Source organism: Meriones unguiculatus, chromosome 6 (assembly GCF_030254825.1).
Source record: "Meriones unguiculatus strain TT.TT164.6M chromosome 6, Bangor_MerUng_6.1, whole genome shotgun sequence".
Taxonomy (NCBI): Eukaryota; Metazoa; Chordata; class Mammalia; order Rodentia; family Muridae; genus Meriones; species Meriones unguiculatus.
In genome coordinates, this window is record NC_083354.1 from 16,930,372 (window position 1) to 16,945,553 (window position 15,182).

Genomic DNA, 15,182 nt, shown 5'->3' on the forward strand with positions numbered 1-15,182 from the left:
CCCCTCTATTCTTTCTTTCATTAATTCTCCTCATAAATATGTACATTTTATGCATTTTCCTAAATGCTGGGTTTTAGAGAAGCAGAATGTAAACTGATACTATATCATGTATCAGTCACAGTTCATAGAGTTGATACTTAAAGCTCTTTTGTTTTTATAACTCAGATGAGTTCAGGGAGGTATTAAAATATACATATTCAAATACACTGATCCTCCTGAGAAGGGGAAACATTAACAAAGAGAGCTGTGCTATGAGCATTGAATTAACCACTCATTTCTAGAAAATATAACATGTAAAAATTGCAATTTTTGCTAGGCGTAGTGGTACACACCTTTAATCCCCACACTTGGAGGCAGAGGCAGACAGATTTGAATTTGAGGCCAGCCTTGTCTACATAGTGCGTTCCAAGACAGCCAGGGCTACATAGTGAGACCCTGTCTGGAAAAATTTTTTTTTGCAATTTCAGTGAATATTATAATCATTACAGGTTAGTTTTAAATGATCCCTTTATATCCATTAAGGCATTTTGAATCAATTTATAAATTGATGTGTATGGCACTTGAACCCCTATAGCATATCCTTAGAAACAAAAATTATATAAGAAACTGTTATAAGCAAGATACCTGTGCTTACCTTTCCATTTCATTTATTTATTTTACTTATATTACTTTATTTTATGTATATAGGTGTTTTAGCTGCATATACATCCGTACACCAGAAGAGAGCATTAGATCACATGAGTCTACAGTTATATCAGTTTTGATCTATCATGCCAGTGCTGAGGTTTGAACTCAGGGCCTCCAGAAGACCAACCAGTGTTTTTTTCTGCTGAGTTATCTGTCTAGCCCCACCTTTCCACTTCTTATGTTCTTTTCACTTCTCAGAGACATATGCATCACACATCATCACCTCTCATCATCTTGGTTGTGTTCTCTATGAAGTTTTAGTGCCCTTCTTGTACCACAACCACAGAAAGAATTCTGTCCTCTTGTTCTCTGTATACGTCAGAGTAGAAAAGGAAGGAATGCTATTGTCATCTGTCTCCCTTACATTCATGTGTTTCCTACATGAATATAGATGGTTTTCTGAGCTGGTAAATACAAGGTGCAGCACAGATGTCTTTCAGATACAAAGAGGGTATCATAAGCCTTTATATCAATTCAGTGTACTGTATCATAGCAGGCCTGTAAGGAGAACCTGATTGACAAATAATGGTACTTGCCAAGATTTGTTTAAAAATTAACGTGTTGATTTCAAACAAATTAAAGCCTAGAAGACTAAATAATAATCAAAAAATAAAGAAAATACAAAGAATTCTGGCATCTCATTTAATACTAAAGTTTTAGTGTAAGCCTATCTATCATGGCTTCCTCTGAAAATTAGATTTAATATAAAAATGAAATTACAGAGATTGCTCATCCTCACAGAAAGAACAACAGCAGTTTGTTCAGTTTACGACCCAACAGTTAATACTACCCTGGGTAAGAAACCAGTCAGGCCTAGAGATCTAATCTCACTGCCCCTTGCCCAACCCCCTGTCCCAGTGTCTTGTTCTGCCTTTTTACATAATGATACCAATTCTCTCCTTCTGCTGTAGAGAGAAACCTCAACCCCAAAGCAGCCTGCCTTAAGAGAAGAGAAGAAGAAAAGGTCTCTGCTGCGTCAGCAGAGCCGCCAACCACACTGCCAGGAACCCATCCTGGGCTTAGTGAGACTACCAACCCTATGGGTCATCTGTGAACGTCAGCCAGGTGTGTATGGGTCTGGAAAGGAAGTACAAAGATATCACTTCATTTTACAGTGGTTAGAACTGTGGGGCAGCTGGGCAGTGGTGGTGCATACCCTTAATCCCAGCACTTGGAAGGTAGAGGCAGGTAGATCTCTGTGAGTTGGAGGCCAGCCTGGCTACAGAGCGAGTCCAGGACAGCCAGGACAGAGAGAAATCCTGTCTTGAAAAACCAAAGTCTCTCTTTGGTGATTGTGAAGGTCATAAATAATTGGGTAAAGATCATATAATTTGGAATACAGTGATCTTTGTGCCTTCTTGTTGTCTCATCAAAGCCAGTGCTATTTAGACCAGATTACTACTAAAAAAATTGCAATAGCTTTTGGCTCATAAAGAAGTGCCAGGTTTTCTGGCCTGAGTCAGCATATTTGCTCATTCTCCAACAAGAGGATGTCACAGTGACTCCTTTACTTATTAACAGGCTCAGTTGCAAAGTTAATATTTTAGAAGCTGAACAGTGTGAACTGTAATAAAATATTTTTACAGTAGCATTTTAGCTAGCAGCATGGATTAAGAATAGAACTGGTAACTTCATTTTGGGGAATTTTGGTATGGGCTTTTGGTTTTTTTGAGACAGAGCCATAGTATATAACCCTTACTGGCCTAGAAATCACTTTGTAGACCAGGCTGCCCCTGAATTCACAGCAATCTGAATGCCTCTACTTCCTAAGTCTGGATTGAGGGCATGTGGCACCACTCCCAGTCAAAACTTCATTTTATAACCTCCCTTGAGGGTTGTATGGTTATTTTCTTAAGTTTTTCAACAGATTTTAAAATAGTAGAGGCAGATGAATGGAAGTAGGAACAATATCAAATGTAGTTTCCTATGGTTAGCTTGGTGACTCTCATTTTGAGATGAAAGTCTGGATTTGATGGAGTAGTTAGTAAGTACACTGCTCTTTCAATGTCAGATTTGGTTTACCCCACTACTACTAGGATCAGATTAGATTGCAGTTGAAAATGTAGATGGAGAAAAAAAGCAAGAAAGGTCAACACTGTCAGTCAGTTATCACTGTAACATCAGCACCCTGGAGGAACTCTAAAGCATTCCCCACAAATATCTCCAGTCATCATAGAGGTTTTCATGTCACAGAGTCCTCAAGCAAGAGCTTGTTAATTCACACAGCCTAAAAGGCAAACTATTGCCTTGTGTTCTGTGGAGAACAGAATGTTGTAGGAAGGTGCTGGTCTGTTGCGTAGTAAATGCTGATGTCTTTAGTTAACATGCCAGCTTCTCAGTACAGAGCTGACTTTTAAGTTGATAGGTCTCAAAGAGCAGTGATGAGAAGCAGCTTAATAAAAAGCTCAAGTTTGGGGTTTCCCTTAGACTGGGGGGGGGGGGGGAATACTCCACTGGTCTGTCTTTTTTTTCCCCTATCTGTTGTTCTCATCTTGGTTTGCTTCCTGATCTTTTCCTGTTGTGCTTCCTGCTGCTTTGGGATTTCTAGCCTTATCGTTCTCTGTAATGTGGAAAGAGTCTCACTGAGGGGGGTCTGTGAGATGGCTCAGTGGTTATAAGTGCTTACTGTGCAGACTTGACAACCTGAATCAACCTAACATGGAGGGCTGGAGCCCAGCAATGAGAAAGAACATGATCTCACTGCTGAGCAGTCTGTAGGTAGAATCTGAGGTCAGATATTGCCAACTTACCTGCTCCCAACATGAAAGTTTGCATAATTGCCTGGCTACGCTGATGTATAAATTCTTAATCACAAGGTCCCATGTGTTTCCATCAGCTGCTGGATGAAGCCCGTCAGAAGACAGTTATGGTAGGCTCAGGATGATCTTTTCTAGATCCATTCATTTGCTTGCAAATTGCATGATGTCCTTGTTTTTAATAGCTGAGTAGTATTCCATTATGTAAATGTGCCACATTTTCTTTATCCATTCTTTGGTTGAGGGACATCTAGTTTGTTTCCAGTTTCTGGCTATTATGAATAAAGCTGCTGTGGACATAGTTGAGCAAGTGTCCTTGTGTTGTGATGGAGCATTTTTTGGGTATATGCCCAGGAGTGGTATAATTGAGACTTGAGGTAGATCTATTCCCAGTTTTCTGAGAAACCTCCAGATTATGAACATTGATGCAAAAATACTCCATAAAATACTCACAAACCGAATGCGAGAGTAGTATTATTTTTAATAATTGTGTACTAACTATCCTCTTCTCTCCTTGCCACAGTTCCAGAGCCATCAGTAGGCTAGATAGAAGGTGACCTCTCCTCATAAAGACTTGGACAACTCAGATTATCTGGAGACACAAACCTGACAGGAAGAAGAAAAAGCGAAACACTTGAAGCAAGAAACTCATATGTAATCCTATGATCAAAGCAACTGGTCAGCACTTCCATCAGAAGTGAGGATAGGAAGCTCATCAGAGAACGTCGGCCCATGAGGTGTTTGCAGCGTATCATTCTGCTGTAAGCAATGTATCGCTTCTGCACAATCAGAGACTGTCTCATCTCTCCACTCAGCGTGGAAGTTGCCTTGTGCCTAAACTGAATTGACAAATGCATTGTAACTACAAATTTTATTTATTGTAATGGAACTGTGAGGTCTACATATAAAGGGAAAAAGTTCATGTGGGGAGCTGATCTACATTCAGCTGATGCCAGCATTGTTAAAGCTGTTCACAAAGCAGTGGCAACCATTGGCCCTTAGCATTCCCGGCATACCTGTTAGTGTCTTAAAAAGGAAGGGAGTCCTTTGTTGCCCTCTCCGACCTTCGCCATATGAATAGTGTTTTCCATGAAATAGGAAAATATTACTTGGTATAGCATTTCTCTCTTGTTTTTTCACTCATTTTTATTTTCTCTTTGTGGTTGTTATATTTGATCTGAGTCTGCATAGTTTATGGTCACAGTCCAGAACCCTCCTTGCAGCCCTGTGTGCTTTGTTCATGTCCCTGCAGTGATAAGCAGACACCATCTGTGACCATAGCCTAGCTAAGATTTTGAAAGGGGAAATTTTGTCCTCTGGATTTGTCCCCAAATAAACATTGCTTTATTTCTAATAATCACTTAAGACTTTTCAGGCTTCTAGGTTTCATAGTAAAGCTATAATAGCAAGAAGTGTAACTTACAAGGGAGAGTCTACCTTTTAGAAATTGCTTTGTTTTCCGAGCAGTAAGTACTACATGATATAGTACTTGTGAAGTGTTAGCTATTAAGTGAGCACAAAATGCATTCAGTACAATACAAAGTTGACTTTTCAGGCCATGATCGTGGTGAGCGTAACAAAACCCAGTTATCACCAGGACAGGCAGTGTGGTGAATGCACTCTACCACTCGGCTAATTACCTATGGAATTCAAGAGCAATGGTCACGTTTCCTTACCCCCAGCCTTTACTTCTCTGTCCTTTGGGTGGCTGGCGAGTGGGGGTAGGGCAGAAGGGTGATTTAATCACCTGCAAACCACCTGCTCCCACCCCAAGAAGAGCCAGATTAACCCTGAGCTGTGCTTGTCAGTCCATCTTAGCATTATGCATTACTGCACCCTCTGTCTCTAATCCCTCACAGTTGTTTTTAAGACACAGTAATCACTTTGAACTTCCATGAAATCTGTCTTCCACCACAGCAGCCCTGGGAGAGAAAAACATGCTGAACACGATGGTCTTGGCTAAGTAACTCCTTAGAGCCAGTGTCAGTGGCAATCTGCACACAGAAGAAAAATCCCAAGTTGTTCTGTCACTTACAGACTCCGGAGAATTTGAAAGAACAAAAACCTTTAAGACGGCACTTCAGATTCTCCATCAGGACTTTTTCTAACAAGTCAGTCTTTGGTGAACTTAGTGGACTTAATTTGCATACTTTAATTTGCGTATGTTCTTGTTACATCAGACTTTCTCTGTGGCCTTGTTCTTCATTTCAGTGTTAATCAGCTAAAACAGAAGTTGTTGCTTATGATGTGTGAGTGAACATAAGCCACTGCCTGGCCTTTTTTCTTCAGAGCTTGTTGTCTTTTTCGCTATATTAGACTTTGCAGTATGCCCAGAAGCTTTCCTTCATAAAATAGAAAGAAAAAACATTTGGCTTATTTTTCACTGTAGCTAGTCTTTTATACAATAATCTTGTAAGAAAATTTCTTGAATTCTAAATATTACTCTTTCTAGATTTTTGAAATCAAAAGTTTTCAGTAAAAAGTTTCTTACTTTATTTTATTATATTAGGTAGTTAAAGAAAATGTAGGGTTATTTACCATAACCTGTTCATTAATATCAGAAATTTACAATAGCATTTTAAGAGCATAGTAGGTTCTAGTATACCTTGTAGTTCCTATGGAGTATTGTGAGAGCGAATTGTTGGAGATGAGCTGCTTTTCATCTTGTTCTCCAGTTTCCATTGTTGGTTTATTGCAGATTTGTATCCTGTGTCAAATTCAAGGTATTATTGATAAACCTTTTCAACCAGCAGCAAGAAGTTCAAAATTTTTTCTGTCACTGTAACAGAAAACACAGTATGTATATAACATTTATGTAGCAATAAATGTGCCATCCTTTTTTTTTTAACATAGTAAACTAGTGAGTTTTTTACACCCGTTTCCCACAGAATAATGTATTTTGTTTTCTTTTCTCTATCTCCTGTCTCCCAGAAAGGCTGGAACTGCTTTTCCTGTGTGCACTAACTGTGCTTCAGGGGTGACCCTGAAGGACAGCTGGGGCTAGGAGAGCTAGGATGACACACCCCTGCCTACACAGTGCTCCTCTTGCCCTTTCTATTGATACTGGCCTCCTAAGCTTGTCCTGGAGGTCAAACAAACAGAAGTCCATAGTAAGGAAAGTCTCTTCTTGCAGATCTAGAGAAGAATGAAGACGGTGGCAAAGGGCTCGAATGAGGGTTTTGAAGTTAACAGCCCTCAAAGCCCCTTCGCATTTTTTCACCCATCTCTTCTCTCACCTACAACACAAAAATGTAAGCAAGCAAACCTGCCTTAATAGAGAGATGGCAATATCAGTGAAAGTCCTTTCATCCATTTTTAACACCACATCCATGCATGGCATACATGCATGCATTGGCTTCTATGAGAACTTCATGGGAAGCCTGAGATAGGGACCATCTGGAGGTCCTTTGCATGAGGAGGCCAGGCTGAGTCCTCTCGGGATACTGGCAGATCACTTCTTTTGAGATTTTGAGATGTGATGTTCATGTGAGGCCCAGCAGATTGTTTTGCTTCTTATGTTGTTTGAGAAATATTAAATTAAATGGTTTGATTTTATACAAAATGATTAGCTTCAAGCTCCATGTCGGAAGTAAATATCTGATGTTAGAAGTGAGTTAGATCCGGGGAGTTAGTCACTTTACCTCATCAACAGGTTTGTAAGAACGAGCCCAGGAAAATCCTGTGTCCAGATGCACTTCGAGCAGGTCAAGACTTAAAACTTCTCCTACAGAAACCCTGCCTGCCTTCAGTCCTCTGTACAGTGTTTAAGGGATTCAGCTGAATGGTTTCGTTTTTCTCTGTGTATTTCCCACTCATGATTTATTTTTCTTCCTTAGAAACTCAGTTATTTTCAATAGACATCACGTAAGGGGTGGGTGAGAGAGAGGAGAGAGAGAGTGAGTGTATGCGTGCATGTGTGTTTAGCTAAAGAGTTAGTTTTGGCATCAGTCAGTTGATTCAAATCCAAGCTCAACATCTAATTAACTCCATTTTCTTATCTGGAAAATGGAGATCTGTACAAGAATTATGTAAGTATTGAATGAAACAATGTATGGAAAGCTCTTACCATGGTTCCTATCACATAGTAAGTACTCAATAAATTATGAATATTTTTAAAATAAATAGTATTTTAACTAGTTCATGGGTGATTCCTCTTCAGCCATGCTGTGGGAGTGACTTGTAACCCCAGAAACTGGCAGCCCGTGTCTGTGGGAGCCCACACTCTGCAGTCCTCCTGAAAGGTGGCACTGGCAGCCCGTGTCTGTAGGAGCCCACACTCTCTGCAGTCCTCCTGAAAGGTGGCACTGCTTTCCAGTTGCCACTGTCTTATGAAGATTGATTTATTTGTTTTGGATTTTTCAAAACAGGGTTTCTCTGTGTAACCCTGGCTGTTCTGGAACTTGCCTTGTAGACCAGGCTGTTCTCAAACTCAAGAGATCTGCCTGCCTGTGCCTTTGGAGTGTTGGGATTAAAAGTGCGCGCCACCACACTGGCTGAAGGTTTGTTGTTGTTTTGTTTTGTTTTTAAACAAATCTTTTAGGGCTGGAGAGATGGCTCAGCAGTTGGGAGCACTGGCTGTTCTTCCAGAGGATCCTAGTTCAATTCCCAGCACCCACATGACAGCTCACCCCTGACTAACTCCAGTTGTAGGGGATCCAACACCCTCAGACACGTACATATAGTCAAAACACCAATGTACGTAAAATAAAAGTAAATAAATGTTCTTTTCAAAAGCAAATCATTGAGTAGAGTGAACCTGTAGGCTTTAGCCAGTACCGTAGTGCTGTCAGTCTGAGTTCCCAGGAAGCATTTGCCAGGAACAAGTTACAAGTAGCAGAGGACTTATTGGAGGACTAAGTGGGCAGGGATGACCTGATACCTGAGCAGAGTGAGCAATGAAGAGTAGAAAACCAGGAGCTGTCACTCTGCTCTTTGAGAGGGATGCACAACCCTGCAGGGGTCAGCAGCAGAGAGATGTGCCTATCGCAAAACTGGGTGGGTGCTGAGGCCTCAGAACATGGCAGCCGCCACAACACAGGTGACAAAGCTAACAGCAGGTTCCCAAAAAGCTAACCTTGAATGGAGGCCTCAAAGCTAAAACTACCATGGCTTCCAACAGCTCCTATACAACTAACAAAACAAAACCAAGGGTCTTCTGTGGTCACTGGGATGGGTGGACCGCAGCAGCCTGGTGGTGCTCCAAAGTATGCAGTGCTTTCCCCCTAGCACCGCATAGCCAGTGGACCTGCACATCGAAAAGAGTAACATGTACTTCCGTGGGCTTTGCTGAGTAAATCTAGGTACAACCCCTGTGGGTGCTAGGCTTGGTGTTCTGGCGTCCTTCACAGGACTTGATCCTCTCTCTTCTGGATGGAGAGTGGACAGGCCACATCATTTCCTCACTTGGGTGTTGCCCTGTGTGTGTCTTCAGTCCTAAAGTTCTGCTGACGTCTAGGACATGGTGACAGCAAGATCCACTCTAGAGTGTATTCCTAAGGGCCTAGTCCTCAGCAGCAGCAGCGGATGAAGTGGTTGCAGTGGTGCATGCCTCAGGAGGTAGAGGCAGGAAGATCAAAAGTTCAACGTCGTCTTCAGCAATGAGTTGGAAGCCAGTCGAGGGTCGATGGGACCCTGTCTCAAAGTTGCAGATCATAAATGAACATACAGAAAAGCATCCATGTTTACACCTACTAATATTTATCAAATAAACAGCTCTCCACACAGCAGGACTGTTACAAAATCCTGGCTGTAGGCCCGTAAACTGAAAACTAAAACACTGAGGAAAGACACCAAAGAGGCACAAGAAAATGCTGTATGTTTGTCTTTTTGAGAAGGAAAAAAAAATTAATATTATTAGTTAATACATTCCTACTACTCAACTATAGGATCAATGCAATTACCGTTAAAATTTCAAAGATATTTTCCAGAAATAGAAAAAATTTTAAAAGTTGAATTGAACCATGAAAGACTCCAAATAACCAAAGCAGCCTTCGGGCGGATGAGGTAGCTTAGTGGGGGTAAGGTACTTGCTGCCACAGCTGAGAACCTGAGTTCAGGCCCCAGGACCCATGTGGTAGGAAAAAAAAAATTAGCTCGTGCAAGTTGTCCTCTGACTTGCACATATGCACCGTGGTAAATGCACGCACAAACACCAATATTAAAACTTTAAGGTGTAATACTGTGTTTTTAAACAGGTTTTTTTCCTGTACTTTATGATGTAATTTTTAAAAGTTTTATGGAACCGCAAAAGATGGTCTTAAACAACAACAACAAAAAACATGTGGAGCCATCACAAATAATCCAAAATGTACCACAAAACCATAGTAATGAAAACAGAATGTGAAGACAAACGACTCGGCCTCAGAAATGAAGGGTCTAGAGAGATGGCTCAGTAGTTAAGCACTGACTGCTCTTACAGAGGACCCAAGTTTGATTACTAGCACCCACATGGCAACTCAGAACCATCTCACTCCAATTCCAGGGAATCTGTTGCCCTCTTCTGGCCTTCTTGGATACTGCATTCAGGGTACACAGATACATAAGCAGGCAAAGCGCTCATACACAAAATGAAAATCAATAACTAAAAATACCAGCCAGGCACATTAGTCATACCTCCGTGAGTTCCGTTGCTTGGGAAGCTAAGGTAGGATTGGCAGTTTTTAGTTTCTCTTCGGGTGTGTTTGTATGTTGTAGGTATGTGCACTTACTTGCGCAGGTGTCCTTGGAGAACAGAGGTTATGAATCCCTTGGAGCTGTAGTTAGAGGCAGTTGTAACCTCCAACATGTAAGCTGGAAGCCAGCCTTGGTCCTCTGAGGAACGGGGAGTGCACTTAACCACTGAGCCGTCTCTAGCCTGAGACTATTCCTTTGTTGTTTTGAGGTTTTAAACTACATAGCCCTGGCTAGCCTGGAACTCACTGTGTAGACCAGGCTGGCCTAAACCTCAGAGATCCATCTGTTTCTGCCTCTCAAGTGCTGGATGTGCATCACAGTGTTTGGTAGGCTCCAACGGTCAGCAATAAAATGCAAGCACAAGGTTGGGATTGAAAGAAGAAGGGAGGGATGGGGAGAAGAAGAAAGAAGGAACTATCAGATGATCCCACAGTCCCATTGCCGGATATACGTCTAAAGAAAATAAATTTAGTGCATGGAAGAGAGAGCTGCATACCTGTGTCTCCTTCCACGTGCAAAACAAACCTAAACGTCCATCAACAAATGAATAAAGGAAACGTGCCAAACACTTGGAGGAACATTCATTCGGCTTAACAAAGGAGAAAGTAAGCCGGAAACCTGTACCATTCGGTCTTACAAAAGCAGAACTTGAACACAGAGAATGGTGAAATGATGATTAGTGGGGGCTGGAGTGGGAGAGCCAGAGGGTCCAGAAGTTCAGGTGAGAGAATAAGTTCAAGAGGCTACTAATGTGTAACATGCTGCTAGTAACGGCACGTGTGTTACTAGCACACAAAGAAATGGGATTCTGGCAAGAAAGCTTGCCTGCTGATGAGTTCGAACCCTGGAACCCTCAAGGTGTAAGCAGCAGTGGCACACGCCTTTAATCCTAGCATTTGGGAAGCAGAGGCAGGCGGATCTCTGTGAGTTCTGGGCCAGCCTGGTCTCCAGAGCGAGTTCCAGGACAGCCAGGGATACACAGAGAAACCTGTCTTGAAAAACAAGCAGAATTCTACAATGTGTACAAACTGTATATTCTTTATCAGTTCAGCTGCTTCCATTGCTGTCGTTGCATTTGACACGGGGTCTCATATAACCCAGGCTGGCCTAGAACTTGCTATGTAGTCAAGGCTAGCCTTGGACTCCTATTCCTACTCCTACTGCCTCAGCCTCCCCAGGGTTAGGGTCACTGGAAGTCCTTGACATGGGCTGAGGCCTCTTAATTTTTCATTCATCTATTAATGTACAGCTAATTCAGTTCTTAACTATTGTGAATAGCACAGCAATAAATACAAATACATACCTCAGTAATATAGCAATATAGATTTTTAGGTATTCTCATGAAAAAAATAAGCATGTGAAGTAGTAATATGCCAAGTAGCTTAACTGAACCATTATATATATGTATATCAAAGCATTTTGCTATATGCAGTATGGCATATATACAGATATTTGCAAATTTTACTTGTCAATTAAACTTTAAATACATTTTATGCTGTTACTGGAGCTGGCTCCTGCAGGTCTTAAACCACCCTGGCTTCCTGCAGGCTGCACCTTTTGGTTACCACTGCTCTTAGAATTCTGACTTCCTCATAGTTTCCGGGAAACAGATGCTGTGTTTTCCCCTCTGGTGGCAAAAGCTTGAGTGTGGAGCTTTAGCCTGAAGATCCACCAAGAGACAGCAGTAATCTTCTGGAAGCTTTAACCAAGCCATTCTCTTGCTCTCAGAACAAGTTTTCCCTGTTCCTAGGAGCCATCTGTGGCTCTGTGCTTTTCTTCATCTCTCTGGCCTTTGGCAGCCATGGTCCTTGTTGGGCTAATGTGACAGCCCTGGAGAAGGCTGGTGGCAGGACCTCTTCTCTGGTTCTGGCCAGCTTGTCACAGCCGTTTTTCCCTTGCCTTTGTAATAGTCTTGTCGGTCACCCTCATAGATGGTGCTGATAGCAGCCCAGTAATGAAGTTGTATCTCCCACCTCCCGACTCCTGATCTCCGGGGCCTTGGACATCATCAGACAGCTGTCTTTCGGGGCCCACCTCGTAATAGAGTAGCCATGGAAAGCAGTTCCCCAGATTCATTCCCCACATCCCTGCTCAGTGCTCCCAATTCCTCTCTTGTCAGGCCAGGTGCCCTGCCCCCCTGGCCTCCATCCAAGCCCTGGGGCTATCCTGCCCTGTCCTCATTAAAGCCTGAAAGGAGCGGGTGTGCTTTCAGACTCTGAGCAGCAGGTTATCGATCAACACTGATAGCGCTAGTGGCTTGATCCCTCCCCGAACTGCAGAGATTAATTAGCTTGATTCCCAAGCATAATTCTTAATTAGGCACAGGAAGAAAGGAAAAAAAACACAAAGGGACTATTCTTCCCCCAAGGACTGTTGACCTTCTGTCCAGGGTGAAGAAGGAAGAGCAGGAAGTGGGAGGCAGAACCAGGTAAACACGTACTGGCACTTCAATGCTTCCTGCTGGGCCCAAACCTGTGCAATTCATACAGACACGTGTGCTTTTCTTCTCTGCTTCACTCCTGGACCCCTGGTGCACATAGAAGGCCAAGACACGGCCCAGGTTTTGAAGTTCCTACTCTAGGCTGTACTCGGCTACTGAGAATTCAGCTGCACTGGCTTCAAGTACAAGAGCTGGGCGGGAAAAGGTCGGTGTACTAAAACTTTCCTAGAAACACCGAAGGAAGCAGGGGCTGCTTTCTATTCCTGACATTTTCTAGAACTTTTGAGCCATGGCCCACTAGCTCTTTACGGACAGTAGGGAGGGCAACTGAGGTAGAAAGGAGTTGTGGTTTAGCAAATGTGAGAAATAACACATCAGCTGGCCCGACACCAAGCTTCAGTCTCCTCTTCACGTGAGCTGCTTCACAACAGGTATGAGAATTACCAAGAAGGTATTCTGGGTAGGTTTGTGGAAATATGGATATGGAGCCAGGGTTAGGGTCACTGGAAGTCCTTGACATGGGCGGTAAGTCAGAACAGTGTCTAAAAAAAAAAAAGACCAGAATGCTCTGCCCCATGACCAGCCACCACTCAACACCTCCACCAAAAACTCCTTCATCCAGCTCTTTCAAGTCTCTGCTGACCATCCTGATCCAAACACCCAGTTGTAGGCCAACCACGGGGGCGGCGTGGCCCCTGCCGGTTGGACTCTTGAAGCATCAGAAACATTAGATGTGGCTGAGAGGCTATTTCTCTACAAGGCTTGTACAGCGAAGTCCTGAAGAGTCTGAAGACCTCATGGTGGGATGAATGGTGTGGTATGGTGTGGCCTGTAGGAGAGGTGCCAGTGAAACTGGACTGGCTGCGTCCCTTGTTAAGCTGGTTGGGGGAGGGAGGGTTGAACACTACTTCAGAAAATGTGTAGGGTTTTCTTTATTGTAAATGGTGGAGGGAAGTGCTTAAACAGGAAAGGGCTCCGCCTTCATTCCTGACTATCCTGGTGGGAATGTGACACTGCTTTCTGCTCAGCTGGATGAATAGGTCTGTGAGGAGACAGGTGTTTGCATAGCAGAGCAGCTCAAACTGCGGTGTCTCTCTGGAACCAGCCTATACCATGGAGACAGCAGGGCAGGAGACAGTGAGGAGCATAACACAAGTGGCATAGGGACATCAGTCTCGAAAAGCCCACAGGGCCAGGAGAAAGGCCTCAGCAGGGGATATCACTAGCCATAGATGGGGGACAGGAGCTGATTTCTCCCCTCTGTGGGGACCTCCTACAGCATTAGTGATGACGGAAGAAGAGAACCTAGTGTGATCCTAAGCACAGCAGATAACCCAGCCAGAGCTTTATCTACTGTCACTCAGGACAAAGAGATGGCAGGCACCCTGAGTCCCAGAGTTCCCCTGGGCTCTCTGAGGCTGAAGACAAGGTCAACATCGCCCTAAACCTCCAGCCTGCTCCAAAAGGAAGGGCTGTGTCCAGAGAGCCACAGGCTTGTGGGAAGATCACGGGATGACGTGTCCAGATCTGCCCAGGGAGGCAGAGAGGCTGCCAACCCACAGCATGTGGGAGAGCGCTTTCTGCAAGGACCTGGATGATGTTAGAAGCCTGGGGGCCTGGGAAGGCCAAATGTTTAATATTTGGAAAAGAGGCTGTCTAAACAAAGCAATTAGGAGGCTCCTTTGTAGTGCTATGAAAGAGATGGATTGGCTCTTCCAACATCAAAGGAAGGCTGATACAATGGGGACTAGCCAGGCCTAGGCCTCCAGTTGGGGAGGGGACCCCTGCCCACCACAGGGCAGGCCACAGAGTGCTTTGAAGCTCCTCAATAAAACTTGTTCCCAATCACTTAACACACTCCCTAAAACTTCCGCAGGAAGGTTATCACTCCTTCAGCCGCTTTTTAAAATAACATTTGCCACCATGCTGGAGACACACTTGGGGTTCACCCTTCACTGTTCGGCGGAGAAGGCAGAGTATGGACTGTCCCCTTCTTCAGGTGGACTGAGCAGAGCACAGCCACCCCAGGAGGAAGTGGAGTTAGCACCAGTGGGGGAATTCTGCTTCTTAGCTGGTGGCTGGGCAAGTCAGGAGCGGCTGTGGGTGCAGCCAGCCTTGCTTGTAAAATGGAAGTGGAGGGTGGAAGGCCAGCTGCAAGATGGCTCTCAGATTAAGGCCCTTGCTACCGAGCCAGATGCTATGGGTTCAACCCCCAGGTCCCCATAATGGAAGGAGAGAATCGACTTTCACAAGCTGTCCTCTAATCACCAAATAGGCAACATTACACTCTCTCTCTCTCTCTCTCTCTCTCTCTCTCTCTCTCTCTCTCTCACACACACAAACACACAGGAGTAATAAAAAGGAAACATTTTTAATGGAAATGGCAACTCCTCGTCACATGGATGAGCAACGTAGGCCAGGTCATTCTGGATGAAGGGTAGTTATAGCAAAGGAATCAAGAGGATCATGCGGATGGGTTCTAGTGAGCCCAAGAACTAAGATAGACGATGCAGGGAGCCTGTCCCAGAGCCCAGACTTCCCTGGCATCTGCTGCATTCTATTATCCTCGGATTCAGCCAGGTCCAGAGCCTGCAGCCCAGGCTAGACTGTTTGAACACAGGTTGACA

At 43.7% G+C, this 15,182-nt stretch overlaps 1 protein-coding gene across 12 annotated transcripts in view; it reads left to right on the forward strand.

Moving 5' to 3' along the window:
* Window positions 1-7,579, forward strand: part of Tcf12 (transcription factor 12) — a 267,507-nt gene extending 259,928 nt beyond the window's left edge. For all 12 annotated transcript variants that reach the window (XM_060384798.1, XM_060384799.1, XM_021645466.2 and 9 more), the window contains 2 exons: window positions 1,599-1,752; window positions 3,967-7,579. In XM_060384798.1, coding sequence (XP_060240781.1) covers window positions 1,599-1,741 — 143 coding nt within the window. In that variant the 3' untranslated portion in view covers window positions 1,742-1,752; window positions 3,967-7,579. The remainder of the gene's footprint in view (window positions 1-1,598; window positions 1,753-3,966) is intronic.
* The last annotated feature ends 7,603 nt before the right edge of the window (window positions 7,580-15,182 follow it).